Source organism: Melampsora larici-populina (assembly GCF_000204055.1).
Source record: "Melampsora larici-populina 98AG31 unplaced genomic scaffold MELLAscaffold_6, whole genome shotgun sequence".
NCBI classification, from domain to species: Eukaryota; Fungi; Basidiomycota; class Pucciniomycetes; order Pucciniales; family Melampsoraceae; genus Melampsora; species Melampsora laricis-populina.
Window position 1 is genome coordinate 536195 of NW_006768770.1, and position 20766 is coordinate 556960.

The 20766-nt window shown below is 41.4% G+C and overlaps 1 protein-coding gene across 1 annotated transcript; it reads left to right on the forward strand.

Moving 5' to 3' along the window:
- Positions 1-16669: 16669 nt before the first annotated feature.
- MELLADRAFT_103429 (uncharacterized protein) lies at positions 16670-17823 on the forward strand (the record flags this gene model as incomplete). Its single annotated transcript, XM_007406315.1, has 3 exons — positions 16670-16807; positions 17117-17320; positions 17653-17823. The coding sequence occupies 3 exons, from the start codon at positions 16670-16672 to the stop codon at positions 17821-17823; spliced, it is 513 nt and encodes a 170-aa protein (XP_007406377.1).
- Positions 17824-20766: the final 2943 nt, after the last annotated feature.

Here is a 20766-nt window from a genome sequence, read left to right on the forward strand (position 1 = left end):
CACCACAACATGATCTAGCGATGACAATAGCCTTAGTGGCCTTTTGGGGGATGGCAAGGCTCGGAGAACTACTGAGAGAGACGGTAGAAGAAGGAGCGATCCGGGTAGAAGACTTGACTTTCGAGAGGGGAAGGCGAGGAAGGATAGCGATAATAAAACTGAGGATGGCAAAGACGGCGAAGCCGGGAGAACCGCAATTCATTAGGTACGCTCAGAAACAAACACAGGAGAGGGAAAATTGACTGACCAGCGCAAACTATTTGCAAAATTTCGATTCGTGAAATATAGGCTTCATGAACAATACTCAGTGCTAGATCCAGTTTCAGCTTTAGTGAGATTGTTAGCTGAGGAACACTACACAAAAAAGAGGAGCGACATACTCTTCTTGGTGACGGTAGACGGAGAGAGGCAGACACTCACGAAATTAAGATTCATCAAGATGATGGAAACAGTATGGGGTTTGAATGGAGTGAATAAAGGGGCTTGGCCGGGTCATTCGTTCAGGGTAGGAGGAGCTTCTTTAAGGTTTAACATGGGCTGGGACAAGGAGAAGATTATGGAAGAGGGGCGTTGGAAGTCAAACGCAGTAGATTGTTATTTAAAAAGGTGTACTGAGGAAGAGAAAGAGAAGACTAAGCAGTTCTTGTGGGTGATTGACAAAAGAAACTGAGGAATGCTAAGAGAAATGAGAATTATAATTTAGAAAAAAAGAAAAAGAGAGGAAAGAACCAGACCATGAGGAGAGACAAGCCCGTGCGAGTTTTAGGGGTTACTCAACGAGTTGAGACTCTCACGAGCCCCACCTGAAATGGGGTGTATGAGAAACCCCCAAAGAAGGATCGACGCGGTGGCTAAGCGAGATCAGCCTGACGTCAGCGGTGAATTATACCGTGACGCAAACAAGGCCGATCCCCGCGCCCGGGCTCCCCCGATTAAACTTCAACCTCAGCCATAGTTATAGGCCGAGGTTGAAGACCAAAAGATTAGTCAGAACAAACATAATTAAATGTGTTCGACTAATAGATATTTATTAACAAGATAAGTTAATAAATATACTATAATATTATCTTTAAAGTTAATAACTCAGAGAATGGATTGCCGATCTTAACAAAGGCACGACTTAGGATATAAGTCCATGAACGAGTTTGGGCAAAGTAGGTATAAACCCATAAACTCCACACAGAGTTTTGCTCACGAGAGAGATTTGAGTTTGTAATACACAAAACTCAAACTATCTCTATACCTACTTCAACCAAACTCTATCGTTCACAATCCACTCTCACGGTTGGAACATTTCAAAATCCACCCACCCACCCAGCTGGGCAGCGAGATCAGCCTGACGTCAGCGGTGAATTATACCGTGACGCAAACAAGGCCGATCCCCGCGCCCGGGCTCCCCCGATTAAACTTCAACCTCAGCCATAGTTATAGGCCGAGGTTGAAGACCAAAAGATTAGTCAGAACAAACATAATTAAATGTGTTCGACTAATAGATATTTATTAACAAGATAAGTTAATAAATATACTATAATATTACCTTTAAAGTTAATAACTCAGAGAATGGAAGGACATACCAATCACGGCGGTTCTCAACAATCCCGCTGGCCTGGTCCCACCCCCTCTCCAGCTCCATCCTCAACTGCTATGTCGACTTCCACTAGCTCTAACCTTACTCGCCGAGGCTCAAAAGCTCCTTCTGTTGCCTCAACTGCTAGTTCAAATGTTGCTTCCAAACCAACCGGCCGAGGTTCTAATTTTGATGAAGCCTCGCTTAATCAGCTATGTATTTCTTGGCTGCATGTGTCTCAAAATCCACTCACCGGGATGAACAGAAGTCGGCTACTTTTTGGGGTAAAGTAGAGAATGACTTCAACTTGCGAATGACCCACGACAACCGGCGAACTGGGAAATCTCTAGATGCACGTTGGTCCTCACTCAACCGGTGTATGTCTAGATTTGCGGGTTGTTTAGCTCAAATCAAGAGGTTGAACGAGAGTGGTAAATCACTCGATGATCAGATCTTAGATGCCCTCGCTATGTACAAGTCCGATTCAAAGGAAAAAGCTGCTTTCAAGGACATATCTAGCTACAACATCGTGAAGAATGCTCCCAAATGGCAGGAGAACCCTTTCTACGTGCAATACTGTGGACAGAGTGACGGAGGCGACCTAGATCTTACATGTGATCTCGCCTCGATGCCTAAGATGGACAGGCCCCCTGGCGTCAAGCAGACTAAACGTGGTAGATCCAATCTTGCTGAGGACATGGCTCCTCAATTGTTAGAAAACTCGAACTCTGTTACAGAATCCACCCGCCAGTTAGCTGAACAGGGTAAAGAGGCACAAGCCACTTTGCGAGAGATGGTGGATTACACCATCTTGTCTACTAACATGTCTTGTTTGGATGACATAGCGCGCGAAGAGATGGAGGCCCGTAGGTTGGAGGTTATTCGAAGAGGACGCGCTCGCCGGGCAGCTGAATAGATTTCATGTAATCTTTTTCACCTTTTGTTTTGCTTATATTTCTTTTCAGTACATTCATTACTTCTCGTTTTTATGTTTTTGTTTATATACTTGATGTTATTTGTTTATGTTACATCTCAATTTCCTTATGTTGTTCCGATATATTTTATTTTCTATACTTTCTTTCATTAAAGATATTATTGAAATTAGTCCGAAGTGTTTCTTGAATCTGTATCGCAGTCTTCAAATGGAGTCAAATGGGTCCATTTGACTATGTACTCTGCGGAGTGTTGGGTTGACAACGAGATCAGCGCGATTTTCAGCTGCTGCCGTTATTTAGGATGAAGAACCATCCTATATAAGGTGGGGTGATGGAGCGTAATCAATGTTCTACATCGCCCATCGCCTCTTAGAGAGCCCTTTCATTATCTACTTTTTGTGAATACTTTCTCGTTTTACATTACAATTTTTCAATCAACACCGTCAAAATTCTCTCTCTGACCACCTACCTCAAGGCAATGGTGTTAGAATACAAACTCCAGTTTCAAACACATCAAACTATATTATCTCAAAATCAAACTACATTAAGTCAAATTCAATTACAAACAAATTCAAAACTTAATTATTCAAACTCAGACCTAATTCATCAAGATATCTAACCTAACTGAATCTCATTGTATCACATATAAATTAGATCACAGACACTACACACGCCTCTCTTCCTCACCAGTTCACTGAGGAAGATTGGCGTGTAAGCTCTTTCTTATCTTTTATCACATCTTCATTGAATACAGCTCACTCTATCATGTTGTTTAGATTATCATATGTTGTTATCACCTTTATAGGTGTGTTACATTTTGTCACAGTGTTCAGAACTGTTAGACGTATCATAGCCTGATTACTGGCTTCTACCAAGGTTAGTTGTTGTTGTCATTGATGTAATAAACTCACCAGTTCACTGAGGAAGATTGGCGTATTATCATATGTTGTTATCACCTTTATAGGTGTGTTACATTTTGTCACAGTGTTCAGAACTGTTAGACGTATCATAGCCTGATTACTGGCTTCTACCAAGGTGTGTTACATTTTGTCACATTTTGTCACAGTGTTCAGAACTGTTAGACGTATCATAGCCTGATTACTGGCTTCTACCAAGGTGTCGAGTTCCTTCATTTCTCTCAAATGGCTGCTTTGTACTGTGGGGTGTTAGGGAACGTGCCGAGATGGAACCCTGTGAGCATTACATCTGATTCACTGTTATCCTTTTGTTATCAATACCTTACCTTTCTAACTTTGGTGGAACTAGACTGTTGGGTATGCGCCGACTACGCGCATCAGGCTGATAGTACCCCCCGAACATTGCGATACCGACAACGATCCAACACTCAAACAGCCACCTACGAGGATGGAGGAGCCAGTGATGTGAGCACAGCCTCGGGTAAGTCCAAACATGGTTTTCCTTATTCCGTGAACGTGAACAAGATAAACTGACTTTGTGAACTGATTGATAGTCAAACGTGATGATTTGGTACCCAAAAAAAATAACGCCAGCCCTGGCGTGGTTCGAGAGCGCATTCGTATTCATGTGTATCGGCGCAAGTCCAACCTCATCAAGGCCAACCGTCAAATCAAAGTGATGTTACAGAACAAGCGAAGAGATGCATTTGTATGTCTTCGCGAGGCTCTTTACCAGGTGAACACTTACACCGGTCCGTATTTGCAAAAGCCAGGAGATAAAAAGCGTGCGGCCCTTTTTTTGCGCAAACAAGGCTTTGGTGCGATGTTTGTTGCCTTTCATAATGATGTCAAGTGGGATTGGCTTGAAACAAGCATGAACGGCGGGAACCTTGAGAATGGAATGATTCCGCGCTTATGATTTGGGTTCTTCAATGTATGGTTGTATTCAGTCACGTCGCTTTATTTTTCTTTTATCTCTGATGATCATTTGTAGGCAGTGTTTGTGTTTTGTCTTTTTCTTACGGTTCTTACGGTTCAATGTCACGATTGTTTTTCCTCTTCCTCTCACTCGCACTTAGGTATGTTTAACTTTGTACAAAGCAATTTAATTTCTACATCAAAAATTTTTAAGGACTTTATGGTATTGAAGTAAATCGGTATAACAACTTAACAAAAGTCGAGAAAGCTTAAACAGGCAGGACATACGTGAAAAAAAAAGTACAAGCCGAAATGAAAGGACAAGCCGAATTTGAGTCATGAAACATGTTTGAGAAGAAATAACACCTAATATAACCGCGTGATGATGAATCTAAAGAATTTCCGCATCTAAACATGAACCAAATTAAATAAACAAATACAAGTGATCAGAAATGAAGGTAAGAGATATGAAAAGTCTATGTTTAGGTTGAGACTACGCACCAGGTTCTAACTGTTCCATATGACGTTCATTCCAAAGATGTTCAATTAGATCGTTTTGGAGAGCATAGTGAGCCTCTTCCTCACGATACGCACTGCGTGCCTGCATGAAGCGAGCAGTAATACCGGGTGGCCTTGCAAGTGGTGGAGGGGGTTGTACATCTTTGTCTTCCAAATACTCCACCCCCGCGTTACCTTGATCCTCTATGATCATATTATGCAAAATGATGCAAGTATTCATTATCAAGCTGAGAGTTGAAGGCTGCCACATTCTCGCTGGGCCTTTGATAATGTGCCATCGAGCCTGCAACACTCCAAAGGCACGCTCAACATCTTTACGAACTTCCTCTTGGCGTTGTGCGAAATGCTACAATCATTGTTTCAACCAACAGTCAGCTTGTATAAATAAAAGATTAGATGATTGTACTTACCTGGAGTTTAGGAGTAGAAGGAGCGTGATAGGATTGAATCAAGGTTGACCACTTCGGGTAGATTCCATCCGCGAGGTAGTAACCGGTGTGGTATTGATGACCGTTGATTTCAAAGTTACACGGAGGTGCTTCACCACGTGAGAATTCGTCAAAAAGGTGGGAGCGCTCCAAAACATTGATGTTGTTCAGGGCACCTGGCATTCCAAAGAATGAATGCCAGATCCATAGGTTGCGAGTTGCAACAGCTTCGAGAACTAGGGTAGCTTTTCCTTTGCGACCGGAGAAGTGTCCCTGGAGTGCCTTGGGACAATTCTTCCATCCCCAGTGCATGCAATCCAGGGATCCGAGCATACCGGGGAAACCACGCTCCGAGTTATCATCAACGATACGCTGAACGTCTTCAGCATTAGGTTTGCGTTGGTATTTCGAACTGTAGAGTTGGATTACGCCACTGCAGAAACGAACAAGGGATTCAATGGCGGTTGATTTGCCAAGCCGCAAATACTCGTCGTATTGATCGGCAGCGGTTCCATACGCAAGCTGTTGAATTGCAGCGGTGCATTTCTGGTGAGGAGAGTTCCCCATCTTGCCTATACATAACCAATATCAGGTGTAAGTCTTACACCTAATATCGTGATAAAGGAGGAACATAGGCTTACCAACGGCATCCACTCTTTGCGTGAAATACACATCGTGCTCGCCAAGCGCATTCATGATTTGCAAAAACATACGCCGGCTCATTCTGAATCGTCGCCGGAATAGTCCTTCTCCGTAGACGGGCGTAGCAGCAAAATAGTCCTTCATCAGCTGAGCGTGACCGGTTTGAGGATCTCGTTCAAGGTTAGGAGAGCGTCCAGGGAGAGACCCACCCGAAGACTTGGGTACTTCGAGAAAAAGTATAAGGTCCAAGATATCTTTGTTAAAAGTAGATAGTGAACACACGAGTTGCGAGTGTAGGGAAGCTCCAACTTCGTATTGAGCTAGGAATTTGACAATTTGCTGATTCATTGGGTCAAAGTTTAAGATAGAGATAGATCGCAAGATGTAGGATTTAAGTAACAATAGAAGAGTTGTATTTGTATGGACAAAAAAAACAAATAAGGGTATGAAGGAGGGGCCAAAAACGAGATCAAACAATCATGCAAGGGTACTTATATACATAGATCTTCGTCCTTCCATGGAAGCTATGACATTCACCAAAGGCATCGGGGTTAAGAGGCTTCATTATCTTAACACCGATGCTTTGCCTTGGTGATTGGATGTGATGGCACAGAGAGGCCGATCATCACAAAGTATGGTGATCTTGAACATTACCTCACGCATACCCGAGTTGGGTATGGACGGACGTCCGTCGAAGTCCAATTCTGGTTTCCAGACGGCTCCAGTTTGCGCGCTGCAGAGAAGCGTCGCTGGATCCAAATACATAGAGCAGTACAGTGACATACTGACAACTGTACTGCTCTGTACGAGGTTTTCAGTTTGTGGCGCGTTGGTGATGCTCTAAACCAGACAGTGCTCCTCAAACGGAAAAAGTCCTTCACAAAAATAAAATGAACATACAAAATAAATTGAAATACAATTTTTGAGGGTCAACTCGTATGCAATGATAGTCCCCTCTTCCCCTCTGGAAATGAAAGCAGATTGTTAACTTTCGTCACACCATACGCCGCAACACTGAGGAACCACTATTTGCGACCTGTACAGACCGGCGGCACTACTGTATTGAGAATCGGCCGTATCACCTTCATTTCCAGAGAATGAAGGTACGGGAAAGCCAAAAGCCTTGACTGGATTAAACTTAGCAAAGTCCCACGCTCGCGTATCCTCGCGAGGCGTCAAGCAAGGGACTTATGCCAAACTCGTACAAACTCATTGCTCAGGGTTTGAGCCTTTTGCAGGAGAGGACCTTCAAACCCCTCTACAGCCTTTTCCTTCAAGTAACGGATCTCTGGACCCAAGAAAAAAAATGTTCTCTGGTCTTTTCCACACATTGTACATGTTTTTTTTCCCGAGGAAGTTGCTCCCCTCCTTCCTCAAAATCATCTCAAAGTTTCTAACAATGTATATGTAGATGTAACATGTGTGAGTTGTATGTAGGTGGACTGCGGTGGAAAAAACATGACAAAACTCGCTGCCAAAACTGTATATTTCTTAGGGAATTGATACTTAAACAATAATGAGACCAGGAGGAGTACCACGAAATCATGGATCACGCGCAGATATCTTGCCCAGTTGAACAAAATATTCATTGACTGTAGATGTGAAAAAACGCAAACCAGGGATGGCCAGGCATAGGTCATGACATGTCTGACCTCCTGGGCCCTTACAACATCAATGGCAGGAATGTCTTTTCCTCAGGGACATTTTATCTCCTGGGCCCTTGTTTCAGTTCGTTTCTCAATGAACCAATCTTCGAGAGCACCAGAGGATTGCCGGAAATTGGATACGGTATCCACTGGATATGGACTGGATATGGGCTTCTGCTGTATAGTCCCGGATGTAGTTTCAGCCGGGTTTCAGGGTCACCAAAGCGTCATGAGCATGTATGTTAGTGCTCAAACAAAGAAAGCAGATTTTAAATTGTTTCATACTCGCCCAACAGTATGATAGTTTTGTTTATAGTTGTCAAAAGAAAATTTGCAAACATTCACAATCCTTGCATCTCAAGGATGTCTTGGCCTCAATCAAAGGCTCGAGACTCTTATATCAAGCACTATCAACTCACACATCCCCTCCCGAGTCCTGGTATTGGCACTTTGACAGGGCTGCGCCGTCCACGCTGCCGCGCACAGCTGATCTATACGGCTCCGCGTGTTAAATCAAAAAGGGCATCAGAACTTGCTCATCTCATCGCCTGGCGGGTCAGTTCCTATACTTTGGAAAATGTTTCCCAAATCACTGACCTTTGGTGCTTTTATATTGTAGTGCCCAACAAACACTGGACATACATATCGAAAATTCTTCTGTAACCTGTTCAAAGACAAACTCATTGAAGACATCAAGGAATTCAATAAACAAAACGGTGTGACCAAGACTGGGGCTGAAATGAACCTCCCTTCGCTTCTCAACCCAGCCGGTGGAGCTCAGATGACATCGACTTTGAATTCGAAAACTTCCTCTACACCCTGCGCTGGACTTCCAAACGGTCTGAGTGGGCAGAATCACCGTCCTAACCACGCCAATAGCAAATGTTCCTATCAGTTGTGTCTCTCAGTAGGTTTCTGCGTTAATTCAAACATATTTGTCATGAACTCATTTCGACAACATCCAATTTTAATTGCAACAGTGTTGTCTTCAATTACATGAGCTTAAGCCCAACCCTCGCTGTGCTCTAGCAGGGCATCGCCCGATCGCCAAACCAACTACTCAATCTACAAGTTCCCAAGCAACCTCAAACTTGCAACAGGGAAATGGATCACAAATCCTACAATCATCACAGGCCAACCGACATATTTCTTCAATAGCATCGCCTGAACTTCTATCGCAAATTCAAAAAAACCGACTAAACCATCGAGTAGACGCTATAAGCCGCAGCCAGGCTGCCAAACAACAATCTCGGACTGTGTTTCTTGTTATGGTTACATGTTACGTGAAATGTCTTGTACAAATGTCACAAGTTCAACTCATTATTAGCTTGTATTACGTCACATTGTATTTCCTTTTCTCTCATCCGACAATCACAATAGAAACTCGATATAGACCTGATCCTTCATCTCTTGACCCAACCTGTGAGGACAGCTATAACATATTGTCGGATCTTTTTCACCTAGACGAGATCGAGGATTAGATTTAGATTTAGAAGATCAGAGAAGATTTAGATTAGACATCAATTGATAATTAGAATTAACATTAGAATAGATTAGTATCTCAGAACCAAACCCACCGATTGAACTCAAAATCCAACTCAGATCTGAAACCTTCTTATTCAACTTAGATACAGAATCCTTGATTGAACTCAAAACCTTATAAATTCTCAGATCGACACTAGAAAAGCGCCACCACGTCACCTACGTACAGAGCCACCGAGTCTAGCGACGACAATTCCAAAACCAATACATCGCTACCATTTGTTGACGCTACAGATCCTGTCGAGATGGAGAGTATTCAGAAGCAACTTGATGAAATCACCAAGGCTTTACTAGAGGAGAGATCGTCCCGCGAACGCGCAGAAGCTAAAGCCCAGGAAGCTGAAGCACGACTTGCCGCTATCGAAGCTCGTCAGCGTTCTGATCCAACTCCTATGGATGCTACGCCTGGTGTGAGCTCTCAGCCTCAACCACCAGCTGCTTCTGTCGCACCTACCCCAGTCCCAAAGGGGCCGAAGGTTGCTTGCCCAGACAAATTCAACGGAACTCGCGGCGGACCTGCCGAAATTTATGCAAGTCAGGTCCAGCTTTACATGTTGGCTCACCCGTCCCAATTTGTCGACGAACGCAGTAAGGTTGTTTTTGCTTTATCCTACCTTACTGGCGCCGCTAGCAGCTGGGCTCAACCGTTATCAGAAGAACTTTTCGATCCCGAAAAGTCTCACCTTGTCACTTTTGATCGATTTGTCCGGAACTTCAAAGCTATGTATTTCAATACTGAGAAGAAATCAAAAGCTGAGAGAGCATTACGAAATTTATCTCAGAAGACGACTGTGGCGGCGTACACCCACGAGTTTAATATTCACGCCACTGCAACCGGTTGGGAGACTCCTACTCTCATTAGCCATTACGAACAAGGCCTCAAGAAGGAGATCCGTGTTGCGATGGTGATGGTTCAGGATGGCTTTGACTCAATTGAACAGATCGCAAACCTTGCTATCAAAATCGACAGCAAGATTCACGGTGTCGCCGATACTTCGACCTATTACTCAGCCCCGGCTCCTGATCCAAACGCCATGGACATATCCTCTGGATTCGTACGCCTTACTGACGAAGAAAGAGCTAAGAGGATGCGAACAGGTTGCTGTTTCAGATGTAATGGTCAAGGTCATCATGCAAACGCTTGTCCTAATCGTGGCAGAGAGAACCAAGTGAAAGGCAAAGGTGGTTGGCGTAGTAAGATAGCTGAGCTGGAGGCTAAATTAGCGGCGGTGACTACTCAGGAGGTGAATCAGAGTGATAGAGGTGTGGGAACTAGAAGAGCGGATGCGTCAAAAAATGGCGCGGCTCAGGAGTGACGGGTGTGCCTATCCTGAGCCACCAGGGGGATTTGGACGAAATCAGATTGGGAGCTAATAGACTTGTAACTTGCAATAAAGATGATCCTTGTATCTTTGTCAAATACAACCTTTCGTTGCCCCAGTCCCAACATCCCCGTGCCACACCAACTTCTTTTCGTACTGCATTTTTTCTTGTCGATTCAGGCGCAACTCACAATGTTCTGAGTGAGGCTTTCGCCACTGACACCGACATTTTGGGATTAGCTGATCAATCTTCCCAAATTATCACTGGCTTCGACGGTTCCAAAAGTCATGCGACCTACGAGACCCACCTTTACCTCAACGACGACACTCACTTGACCGACTTTATTATTACAAAAATTAAGGATTCTTATGATGGAATCTTGGGAATTCCCTGGATCAAAGAACACCACCATCTCATTGATTGGGAAGCTGGTTTTGTCCGTTCACCATCTCATATCGCAACTGTTGCAACAGTTTCGTCCTATCCGACCACACCCTTACCTGGACCTTCTATGGAACCCGTGAGGGACGCCAGGAAAAGTGACGAGGGGGTGTGTACCATTGATACAATAACACCCCCGCGATGTGAGTCCGATATTTCTTCTTTTGATTCCACCGACGAGACAGTTGGCAAGCTTCCACACTGCTTTGAATTTTTTAGCCCTTTGACCATTCCTCAAGACACTATAGCCGACAACGTACATGCCTTAGACAACACCAACCCACGTATCGAATCGCACTTGACACCTCTACCCTCTAATCCGGACTTCCAGTCTGCTTCAACGCCTACTTCGGCACTTTTATTGCCAAATTCGACTCCTGATACTTCCATTGCGGCTGATGCTTCAGCTTCGTCTATTCCGCACCATAACCCCGAGGATCTCCAAGAGAAGCCGTTGGGGCAAGCAAGTAAAATTGACGAGGGGGCTTGTATTGTTCTCAATACGAATATGCCCCCGCAATGTGAGTTTGCTAGAACTTCTTCATCTCCTCCTAGTGAAACACATAGCCACTTTGCTTCTCCTCTGAACAGTGTTACACCAAAAATCGACGCGGCTAAGACATCGTGGTCGACCTCAGCACAACTCGCAGCAGATCTGAAGCTTAAGGAGCCTGTCAAAACCGTTGAGGAGCTAGTACCGGCTTATTATCATCGGCACCTGAACATGTTTTGCAAATCACATGCTCAACACCTTCCACCACGTCGAAAATAAGATTTCAAGATTGATTTAATTCCTGGAGCTCAGCCTCAAGCCAGTAGAATTATCCCACTGTCCCCAGCTGAGAACGAAGCGCTGGATGAAATGATAAATAGTGGTCTTGCTAATGGCACAATAAGACGCACTACATCACCTTGGGCTGCGCCCGTCTTGTTTACCGGGAAGAAGGACGGAAATCTCCGGCCATGCTTCGATTATTGCAAATTGAACGCTCTGACGGTAAAGAATAAATATCCTTTGCCGCTCACCATGGATTTAGTAGATAGTCTTCTTGACGCCGACCGCTTCACTAAATTGGACATGCATAATGCTTATGGCAACTTACGTGTAGTGGAGGAGGATGAGGACAAACTAGCCTTCATGTGTAAACAAGGCCAGTTTGCTCCGCTTACCATGCCTTTTGGTCCCACTGGGGCTGTTGGCCATTTCCAATTTTTTATCCAAGACATCCTGGTTGGACACGTTGGTCGTGATACTGCAGCTTATTTGGACGATACCATGATTTACACGAAAGAAGGTGTTCACCATGAGAAGCAGGTCGACAGCGTATTGGATATTTTCAGCAAGCATCAGCTTTGGCTTAAACCTGAGAAGTGCGAATTCTCAAAATCTGAAGTCGAGTATCTTGGTCTTTTAATCTCAAAAAACAAGGTTAAGATGGATCCGACCAAGGTCAAGGCTGTGAGGGATTGGCCGGCACCCCGTAACATTACCGAGTTACAACGTTTCATTGGATTTTCCAATTTTTATCGGCGATTCATTGATCATTTTTCTCATACGACACGACCGCTGTAGAACTTATAACCCAACAAGGGTTATACAGAGCTGGAAGAGGATAATCTACTAATAAAATGACTAGTAGAAGTTGTCTAAGGACTGCTCTTCTAAAACAACACAATCAGAAAGAGCTCTGTTGTATTGAGTACTGATAAGGCACCAGAGAAATATAACTTCACACGTAATTTTAACTTCAAAAGCACACTTTGTATTACTATCAACACTGCTATAGTGTTATTCCCAATTGATAACTGAAAAAATATAAGCAATATCTGATTGATATTATTCCCAATAAGTCTTTATGACTATAAAACTAAAGTAAATTTCTCTTTATAACTGTAATAAAGGGCGTATTTAAGTGAACAGGTACTATTAAAATAAGTTTATGATGATAAACAAAATAATAATGGCGTAAATGATAAAGAAAAAAAGGGGAACAACAGTCCCAAACCCCTCTCAAAGTATATATAACAATGTACTAGAACTTTTACAATGGTCAACAGCCTCAAAACCAATCAAATCCGCCCAAAATTCCCTAAAAACCCTATGATGACGCAATGTAATGGTTTTGTTACTAATAAATGATGTAATTTTCACAGCTAAAAGTGATCAATGACGCAATAATATGATGTACAGCACTTCTTATGATGAATACAGGTGATTTTTTCCTTGTAAACTAGCTGAAAACCAATTTTTGAGATTACGAATTTTTTCAGATGTGCTCCAATTTTTGATTACTAAAGTGCATCTTGTAGCCCACGTGTTACTGATCATTTCTGACTCCTACATGACCTACTTCTGATGAGTGATGAGTAAGATATTGAGTTGTGAAGTTAAGGTTTTTAGTGTTACATATGACTTGTGACTGTAAATTCGAGATTCACACCAATTCTTTATTTGCCTTATAACTTTTTACACACACCTCCGTTACTAATGATTTAAAGTTTGTACATTATGTAATCCACTCTTCTGCGTTGAATGAGCCATCTACCAACCTATTCTGACGTCATTTGACATATGTAATTAGCTGAAAACCTTCATTTTCCACGAATTTCACCCATTTTCTTCACTTTTCACAGCTACTACTATCTTTTTCTTGCTCATGTAATATGACATCATCATCTATAGCCTTAAAAATCCCGGAAAATCCTCTTGGCAACCTTAAATTCCATCACTACCACTATTACACAACCAAACTACACGTGTACCTCTTGTTTACCAACTTCGAAAAAGTGCTTTTTTCCTAATAACTTCTGTTTCTACTTATCAACCTTGAAGATTAAAATTGTCATAGTATCATATAATGTTGTTCTTTCATATTCTAACCTCATAATACCCATAACTTTATTTTTACTAACCTAAAAACCATTTTCCAACCTTTATACCTATAATTTTGAATTTTTCTTATGTTTTTCTTTCTTTCTTTTTGTAATAAATTTGTAAGTAAACTATAATGATCTTAATATATAATGTGAAATAAAATGATGTAATGTTGACCTAATGACCAATACATAAGCCTACAAGAGCTTCAATTGATCAAAAACCTCCATTTCGAATTTTCTTTCCTGCTGAATCCTGCTAATAAACTGGTAAACTGGTAATTGTGAATTTTTTAATTGATCCCATAAATTGATCACCACACCGCTACATAACCTGACAAGACTCAATACTCCTTACGAATGGACTGATGAATGCGATGGAGCTTTTAGAACACTCAAGGAATCATTTTGTTCAGCACCTGTATTGAAAATCGCCGATACTTATAAGCCATTCGTGCTTGAGTCTGTGATTGTTCTGATTTTGCTCTAGGAGCAATATTATCTCAGAAGAGCGAAGATGATGGTGAAATGCATCCAGTCGCGTATCTTTCGCGCTCTCTTGTTCAAGCGGAGCACAATTATGAAATTTTTGACAAAGAGTTATTGGCTATTGTGGCGGCCTTTAAAGAGTGGCGTCATTATCTAGAAGGCAACCCTAATAGATTAGAGGTCATAGTTTATACCGACCATCGCAACCTCGAACGTTTTATGATGACTAAGCAGCTCACTCGCAGACAAGCACGTTGGGCCGAAACATTGGGATGTTTCGACTTCCACATCAAATTTCGACCAGGGCGAAAGGCAGCAAAACCAGATGCTTTGTCGAGACGCCCGGACTTGGCACCAAGCAGTGACGATAAACTCACGTTTGGGCAACTACTGCGACCAGAAAACGTTACACCGGACACTTTTGGGGTAGAGGTTGATAGCTTCAATTCATTTTTTGAGGATGAGACTGTGGATCTTGACAACGCCGAGCATTGGTTTGAGGTGGATGTTCTGGGAATCTCTGAGTCCGTTACGGATGAACCCATCAACGACGACCCCATACTCACCAACAATGAAATTATATCAATGATTCAACGATCAAATGAGAAGGATGACCGTATTATGGAATTGATGAATGCCGCCGAAAATCCGATTTCCAATTCAATCAAGACAGCAATGAAAAACTATCAAGTGAAGGACGGAGTGCTTTATAATCGCGGGTGTATAGAGGTTCCAGACGACGAGGATATTAAGTACCACATTCTCAGAAGTCGACATGATTCATTGATTGCAGGTCATCCAGGCAGAGCTAAAACATTACATTTAATTTGTAGGAGCTTCTTTTGGCCTTCTCAAAAAGTGTTTGTCAATAGATACGTGGACAACTGCGACTCTTGTTTAAGGGTTAAATCAAGCACAAAGAAACCTATGGGCACCCTTGAGCCATTAGCCATTCCAGCTGGTCCTTGGACGGATACTACTTACGACCTTATTACTAAATTGCTGAAGTCCAACGGGTTCGACAGCATCCTGACGGTGGTAGATAGGTTGACAAAAATGAGTCATTTTATAGCATGCAAGGAATCTATGACAGCAACTGACTTAGCTGATCTGATGATCAGGAATGTTTGGAAACTCCATGGGACGCCTAAATCCATAGTTTTGGATAGAGGAAGTATCTTTGTTTCTCAAATTACTCAAGAAATCGACAAACAATTAGGAATCAGATTACACCCTTCAACGGTGTACCACCCTAGATCTGATGGACAATCCGAAATAGTAAACAAAGCTATTGAGCAATATTTACGTCATTTTGTAGGGTATTGTCAAGATGATTGGGAAAGCTTATTAGCAACAGCTGAATTTGCATATAATAACAATGATCATGAAGCAACTGGAGTGTCTCCATTTAAAGCAAACTACGGCTTTAATCCGACATTCAACAGAATTCCATCATCTGAGCAGTGTATCCCAATAGTAGAGGATAGACTAAACACATTAGCAGAGGTTCAATCAGAACTGACCAATTGTTTACGCATGACACAGGAGACCATGAAACGACAATTCGACAAACATGTGGAACAAACACCTCAATGGAGGATCGGAGACGAGGTGTGGTTGAATGGCAAGAACATATCAACAACAAGGCCTAGCCCTAAACTGGAGCACCGATGGCTAGGTCCATTTTCTATTATCTCGCAGGTTTCTAAGTCCGCTTACAAATTGAATTTACCACCTTCTATGAAAGGAGTACATCCGGTTTTCCATGTATCATTATTACGCAAGCATCATCAAGATACAATTACTCAAAGAAAGCAAATTACACCACCAGAAATCAAAATTGAAGGGGAAGTAGAATATGAAGTTTCAGAAATATTAGATTCAAGATCAAGGTATAAGAAGAAAGAGTATTTAGTGAGCTGGAAGGGTTTTAGTAGGGAACATAACTCATGGGAGCCAGAATCAAATTTAAAGAATTGTCAAGAATTATTAGAAGATTTTAATAGTAGATTTCCTGATGCAGCAAGAAAATTCAAAAGGAGGCGGAGAAGAAAGTGAGAGGACAAAGCTTTTTCCCTATAAATCATTGGGTTTTTTAATGCTGTCCGTGGGAAGAACGCAGAACTTGAAAGAGGGAGTTTGGGCGTTAAAGGGGGGATAATGTTATGGTTACATGTTACGTGAAATGTCTTGTACAAATGTCACAAGTTCAACTCATTATTAGCTTGTATTACGTCACATTGTATTTCCTTTTCTCTCATCTGACAATCACAATAGAAACTCAATATAGACCTGATCCTTCATCTCTTGACCCAACCTGTGAGGACAGCTATAACATTTCTAGAGTTTTGGACGTCTGTGAGTATATATATCCCTCATTAACACAGTTCCCAAACTGATGCCCTCTCTGTAGATATCAAACCCTTTGATGTCACAGTTTGAGGCCAAGAACTGGCCATCATGCGCACTCAATGAGTGCTTAACGTTTATTTCACAAGGAGCTTTGACTGGTGATGCCAATTGGGATAAAAAGGTCTGGATCTGGTTGTCCCAACTGAAGGCTTGGGTGAGTCAATCGAGTCATCTCATACAATCCATATACTTTGTTAAATTTCCGGATGCATAGGTGAATACTTCATTGAACTGTCTGGTTGAGTATCCCAAGTAACCTCGCAAGATTGTTGTTTATCTTGACCGACTCAAGCCAGAAGACCGTTTCCAACCAACAGAGTCGCTCAAACTCCAAGCATCAATAGCCTCCATACAACCATCACAAGTCTTATCGAATGTCAACTCAATCTTCAGTCCAACCTCATCTCCACAACACCAGAAGGAATTTGATCGCACTTTTCAGCATGACTTCTCTACTTTTCAGCATGACTTTTCTTGGGTCATACCACCACTATCATCCTCGGCCACCGTTGATGACGATGTTTCTTGGCTCAGCCCACCTGTCTCATCTTCCAATCTCAAGCGCGGTATCAATGTAAAAAAATTTGCATGTTCTTTGAATGTAGATGTTTCAAGTGATGATCAAGAAAGTCCGACTCCTAGAATCTTGGAGAGAGGGAAAGGAAAGGTGGGTAACATTTGATTGATTGGATAAACATACACGATTAATTGATTGATGTTTTTGATGAATTTCAGATTTCAAGTTGTTCAGAATCACAAAGGACTTGGCCGGGAGAATGTTCTCTGATGGACTCAGTTCAATGGATCCGCTCAATAACACCACAATTGACTTACATGGACGCCTGGAAGCTTCATTTTGGTAAAAAATACAACAGTTCAAAGATTCAAATCAATCAACATGAGAGGCTCCTTCAGGGTATGGCGGACGACTTGCTTGACGACTTCATCCGTAACAAACCCAACATGACACTAGTTGAATTTTGAACAATGTTCATCAAGGAATGGAAAGAAATTCGTAATGGTACAAACTCTCACAACAAACGCAAAAGATCAAATAAAAGCCCCACCCCCAGTACTTCGAAGTATCCTAAAATTGATTTAACTCACAATTATCCAAATATTGATGATATCGACTCTTCAATTGAGATTGTCACGTCCAAAAAAACTTAAAATATATCAATCAATTCATATAAAGTAACTAGTGGCATCCTGATTTTGTGATTGTTGGTCCTTTAGTTTTGTATCTGAGCCTAATGAATACAATCTCAGTTATTATATGTTAAAAGTGCTCGGAAAACTTTATTTTTTGGTGACCATTACTTGTCAGTAACGTTTGCTTCAATCTAGTGAGGTTGAATTTGAATCAAGGTCTCAATTCACGATTGAAGTTGGTGAATCGTGCTCATCTAATTTGATCAAAAGACATCCAATTAGACTTGTCCATTATCGTTTGCTAGAAAATTGTGTTATCATCTGATTGATCAGAAGAAGTGTTCGGAAGAGGTACAGGCCCAGTCGCTTTCATTGAAGCAGCTTTGGATTGCTTCGATGGAATGATAGAAGAATACAATCTAGGTGTTATTCATAATTGTGATATCTATGGAGATAAAATGAATCAGCATGGCAACTCTTTCCCTGTGACAATATGGTCCTGCCTGATAAAATGAATCAGTGTGGTAACTCTTTCCCTGTGACAATAGGGTCTTGTCTTATATGAGAGAAATATCTTGTTGATTTATGATACCGTTGTGTCAAATTGTATAAAAGAATATCCATTAACACTCCGAGAAGGTTAACATATCATCACTTACTATTTCTTAACCATGTTGCTCAAATCTTTCATCATATCTTTGACTTCAACACAATCCGATATCCTCCAAACCCTACAAATTGAAGACTTGATCCAATTCTTTACTCTGGCATCAGACCTGATTGTTCGCAATCAACAGGGGATGAATCTGCGTCCAGACTATCATGCATGCGGATACTTTGCAGCTAGCCTACCTTCCAGTTTCCACCCTTTCATTGATATCATATGGAGGAACAGTTTCAGTTTTCTCGCAAAATCTTACATTGATGCACCAAAGATGATTACCAACAATGGCATACCACCCAGACTTCCCGATGGAACTATACCACCATTAGTGCCCTACTGCTTTCTATTACCACCAATCAAAAGAATCAGATTCCCATCCTGCTACTGTTACACAGTTCCATGAATATTTCCTGAGTAGCCATTGTGATATATGTAGTCAATATTTTGAAATGTGTGTCTCAATCTGAGCAAAGTTACAGCATGTATTACACATGATTTTCTTATCTAGATGGGCAGACAACTGAGCGGACCTGTATGTAGCTGATAGCTAAGGATTTACTCAGAAGTTTGCACATATGTAGTGTATGCTTTATGGCTCAGATGTGCAGTTCAAGATGATTTGATGCTCCATTCTTCTCTCAATGATATTCCCAGCCTAGGTCATGTTCCGACCAGGGAACCTATTTAATGCTGGCAGTGTATACCACCATTAGTGCCCTACTGCTTTCTATTACCACCAATCAAAAGAAGCCACTGTCCACGATGCCCCAACAACAACAAGCTTGAAATCACCACCCTATCTGGGTACCTGTACGATCTCACCGGCATTCATGCAATCCAACACAGCTCGTATCATTGCCGAGGTAGTCCAACATGATTAAATTTTTAAATGAGAACCAAACTGACCTTCCCATCTTGGTTTAGCATGTAACAAATTTTTCCGACCCAGTTATTTTTCAACCAAAGGTAGGCGATGCTTTTATCCAACATCACAGCGTGAAGCGCTGGGTGTCTTTCAAGTTCACACGCATTATTACATGACATTCAAATTGGCCAACCATTTTCGCCAGTGTCAGATGCTTATGCAGTGAGTCTTTCTATCATATGTAACTAGCACAACTGGGCGGCGGGCGCCGCATCAACGTCTCACATCAGCCTGATCTCCTGTCATTCCTGCCTATGTAGTTACATATTACCAGTGTCTGACCAAGTTCCAATCCCTTCAGTCTTTGTCCATTACTGATTGTGAAGTGAGTGCTTTTCCAAACCAATTGGGTCAACAAATTTTACATTCACGATCAACAATAACTATGGACAGTCTTTGTCTTTGTTTTTTGTAACTGCACCAAAATATATTCAAAACTTTCATCTACAATCTATTGGTTCAATAATTTTGTTGTCTTCCGGTTCTTCTTCTTGCTCTTCTTCAACTCAGGTATATATTATGTATAACCCTTTTGAATCACAAACCTAAAGACAACCCCAACATAATTAGAATTCTAAAAGTTGAAAAACTCTCCCAAGATTTACAAAAGAGAAAACACAAGAATCATACAAAAAAGCCAACCTTAATTTTTTGCTTACCTCCAACAAGGCATTACTCATAAAACAGCACAAACTTCATCTATATTCAACCCATCGCCATCAATCTATAACACCTTTCCCATTAATTTATCACCCTTGATTGGTTCTTCATCAAAACAAAATTCACAAAATTCACAAAATTCACAAACTTCAATAATATTCCATTTCTTTTCACTTGGATTATCTAAAATATTTTCTAAAGATGAAAGTTTAATACCATCAAATGACCTTTGCCAACCGATTTCATAAACCTTCAAATTTTCTTTCATTGTATTAATCTAACAATATTAAACATCAAACTTCAATTGATGACCTCCATAAAAATTTGTACATCTAATTTCAATCCAGTTTATAGTTTTATTTGAAAAATTGAATCAGAACATTCTTGACTGATTTTTGAATGTCATTTTTGTTTTCTTTCATGAATTGATGTACTTATTGATCTGATTGAATCGGTCCAGATCATAAATGGTTTAATTTATATGGGTGATCAGTTAAAGTTTTGTTAACATTCTTCTTTTTATTCTGTGGCACACTGGCCTCTGCAAAATCCAATACATCTCAAAACCAATACTTTTTTGGCTGAATAAACTTCCATTTTTAGTGAAATTTGCTCTGACAAAACAGATACCCAGTGAAAACCAATACATTTGGCTCTGCAAAAACCAATACATGTCTAAACCAATAATCTTGGAAAACCAACACTTTTTTGG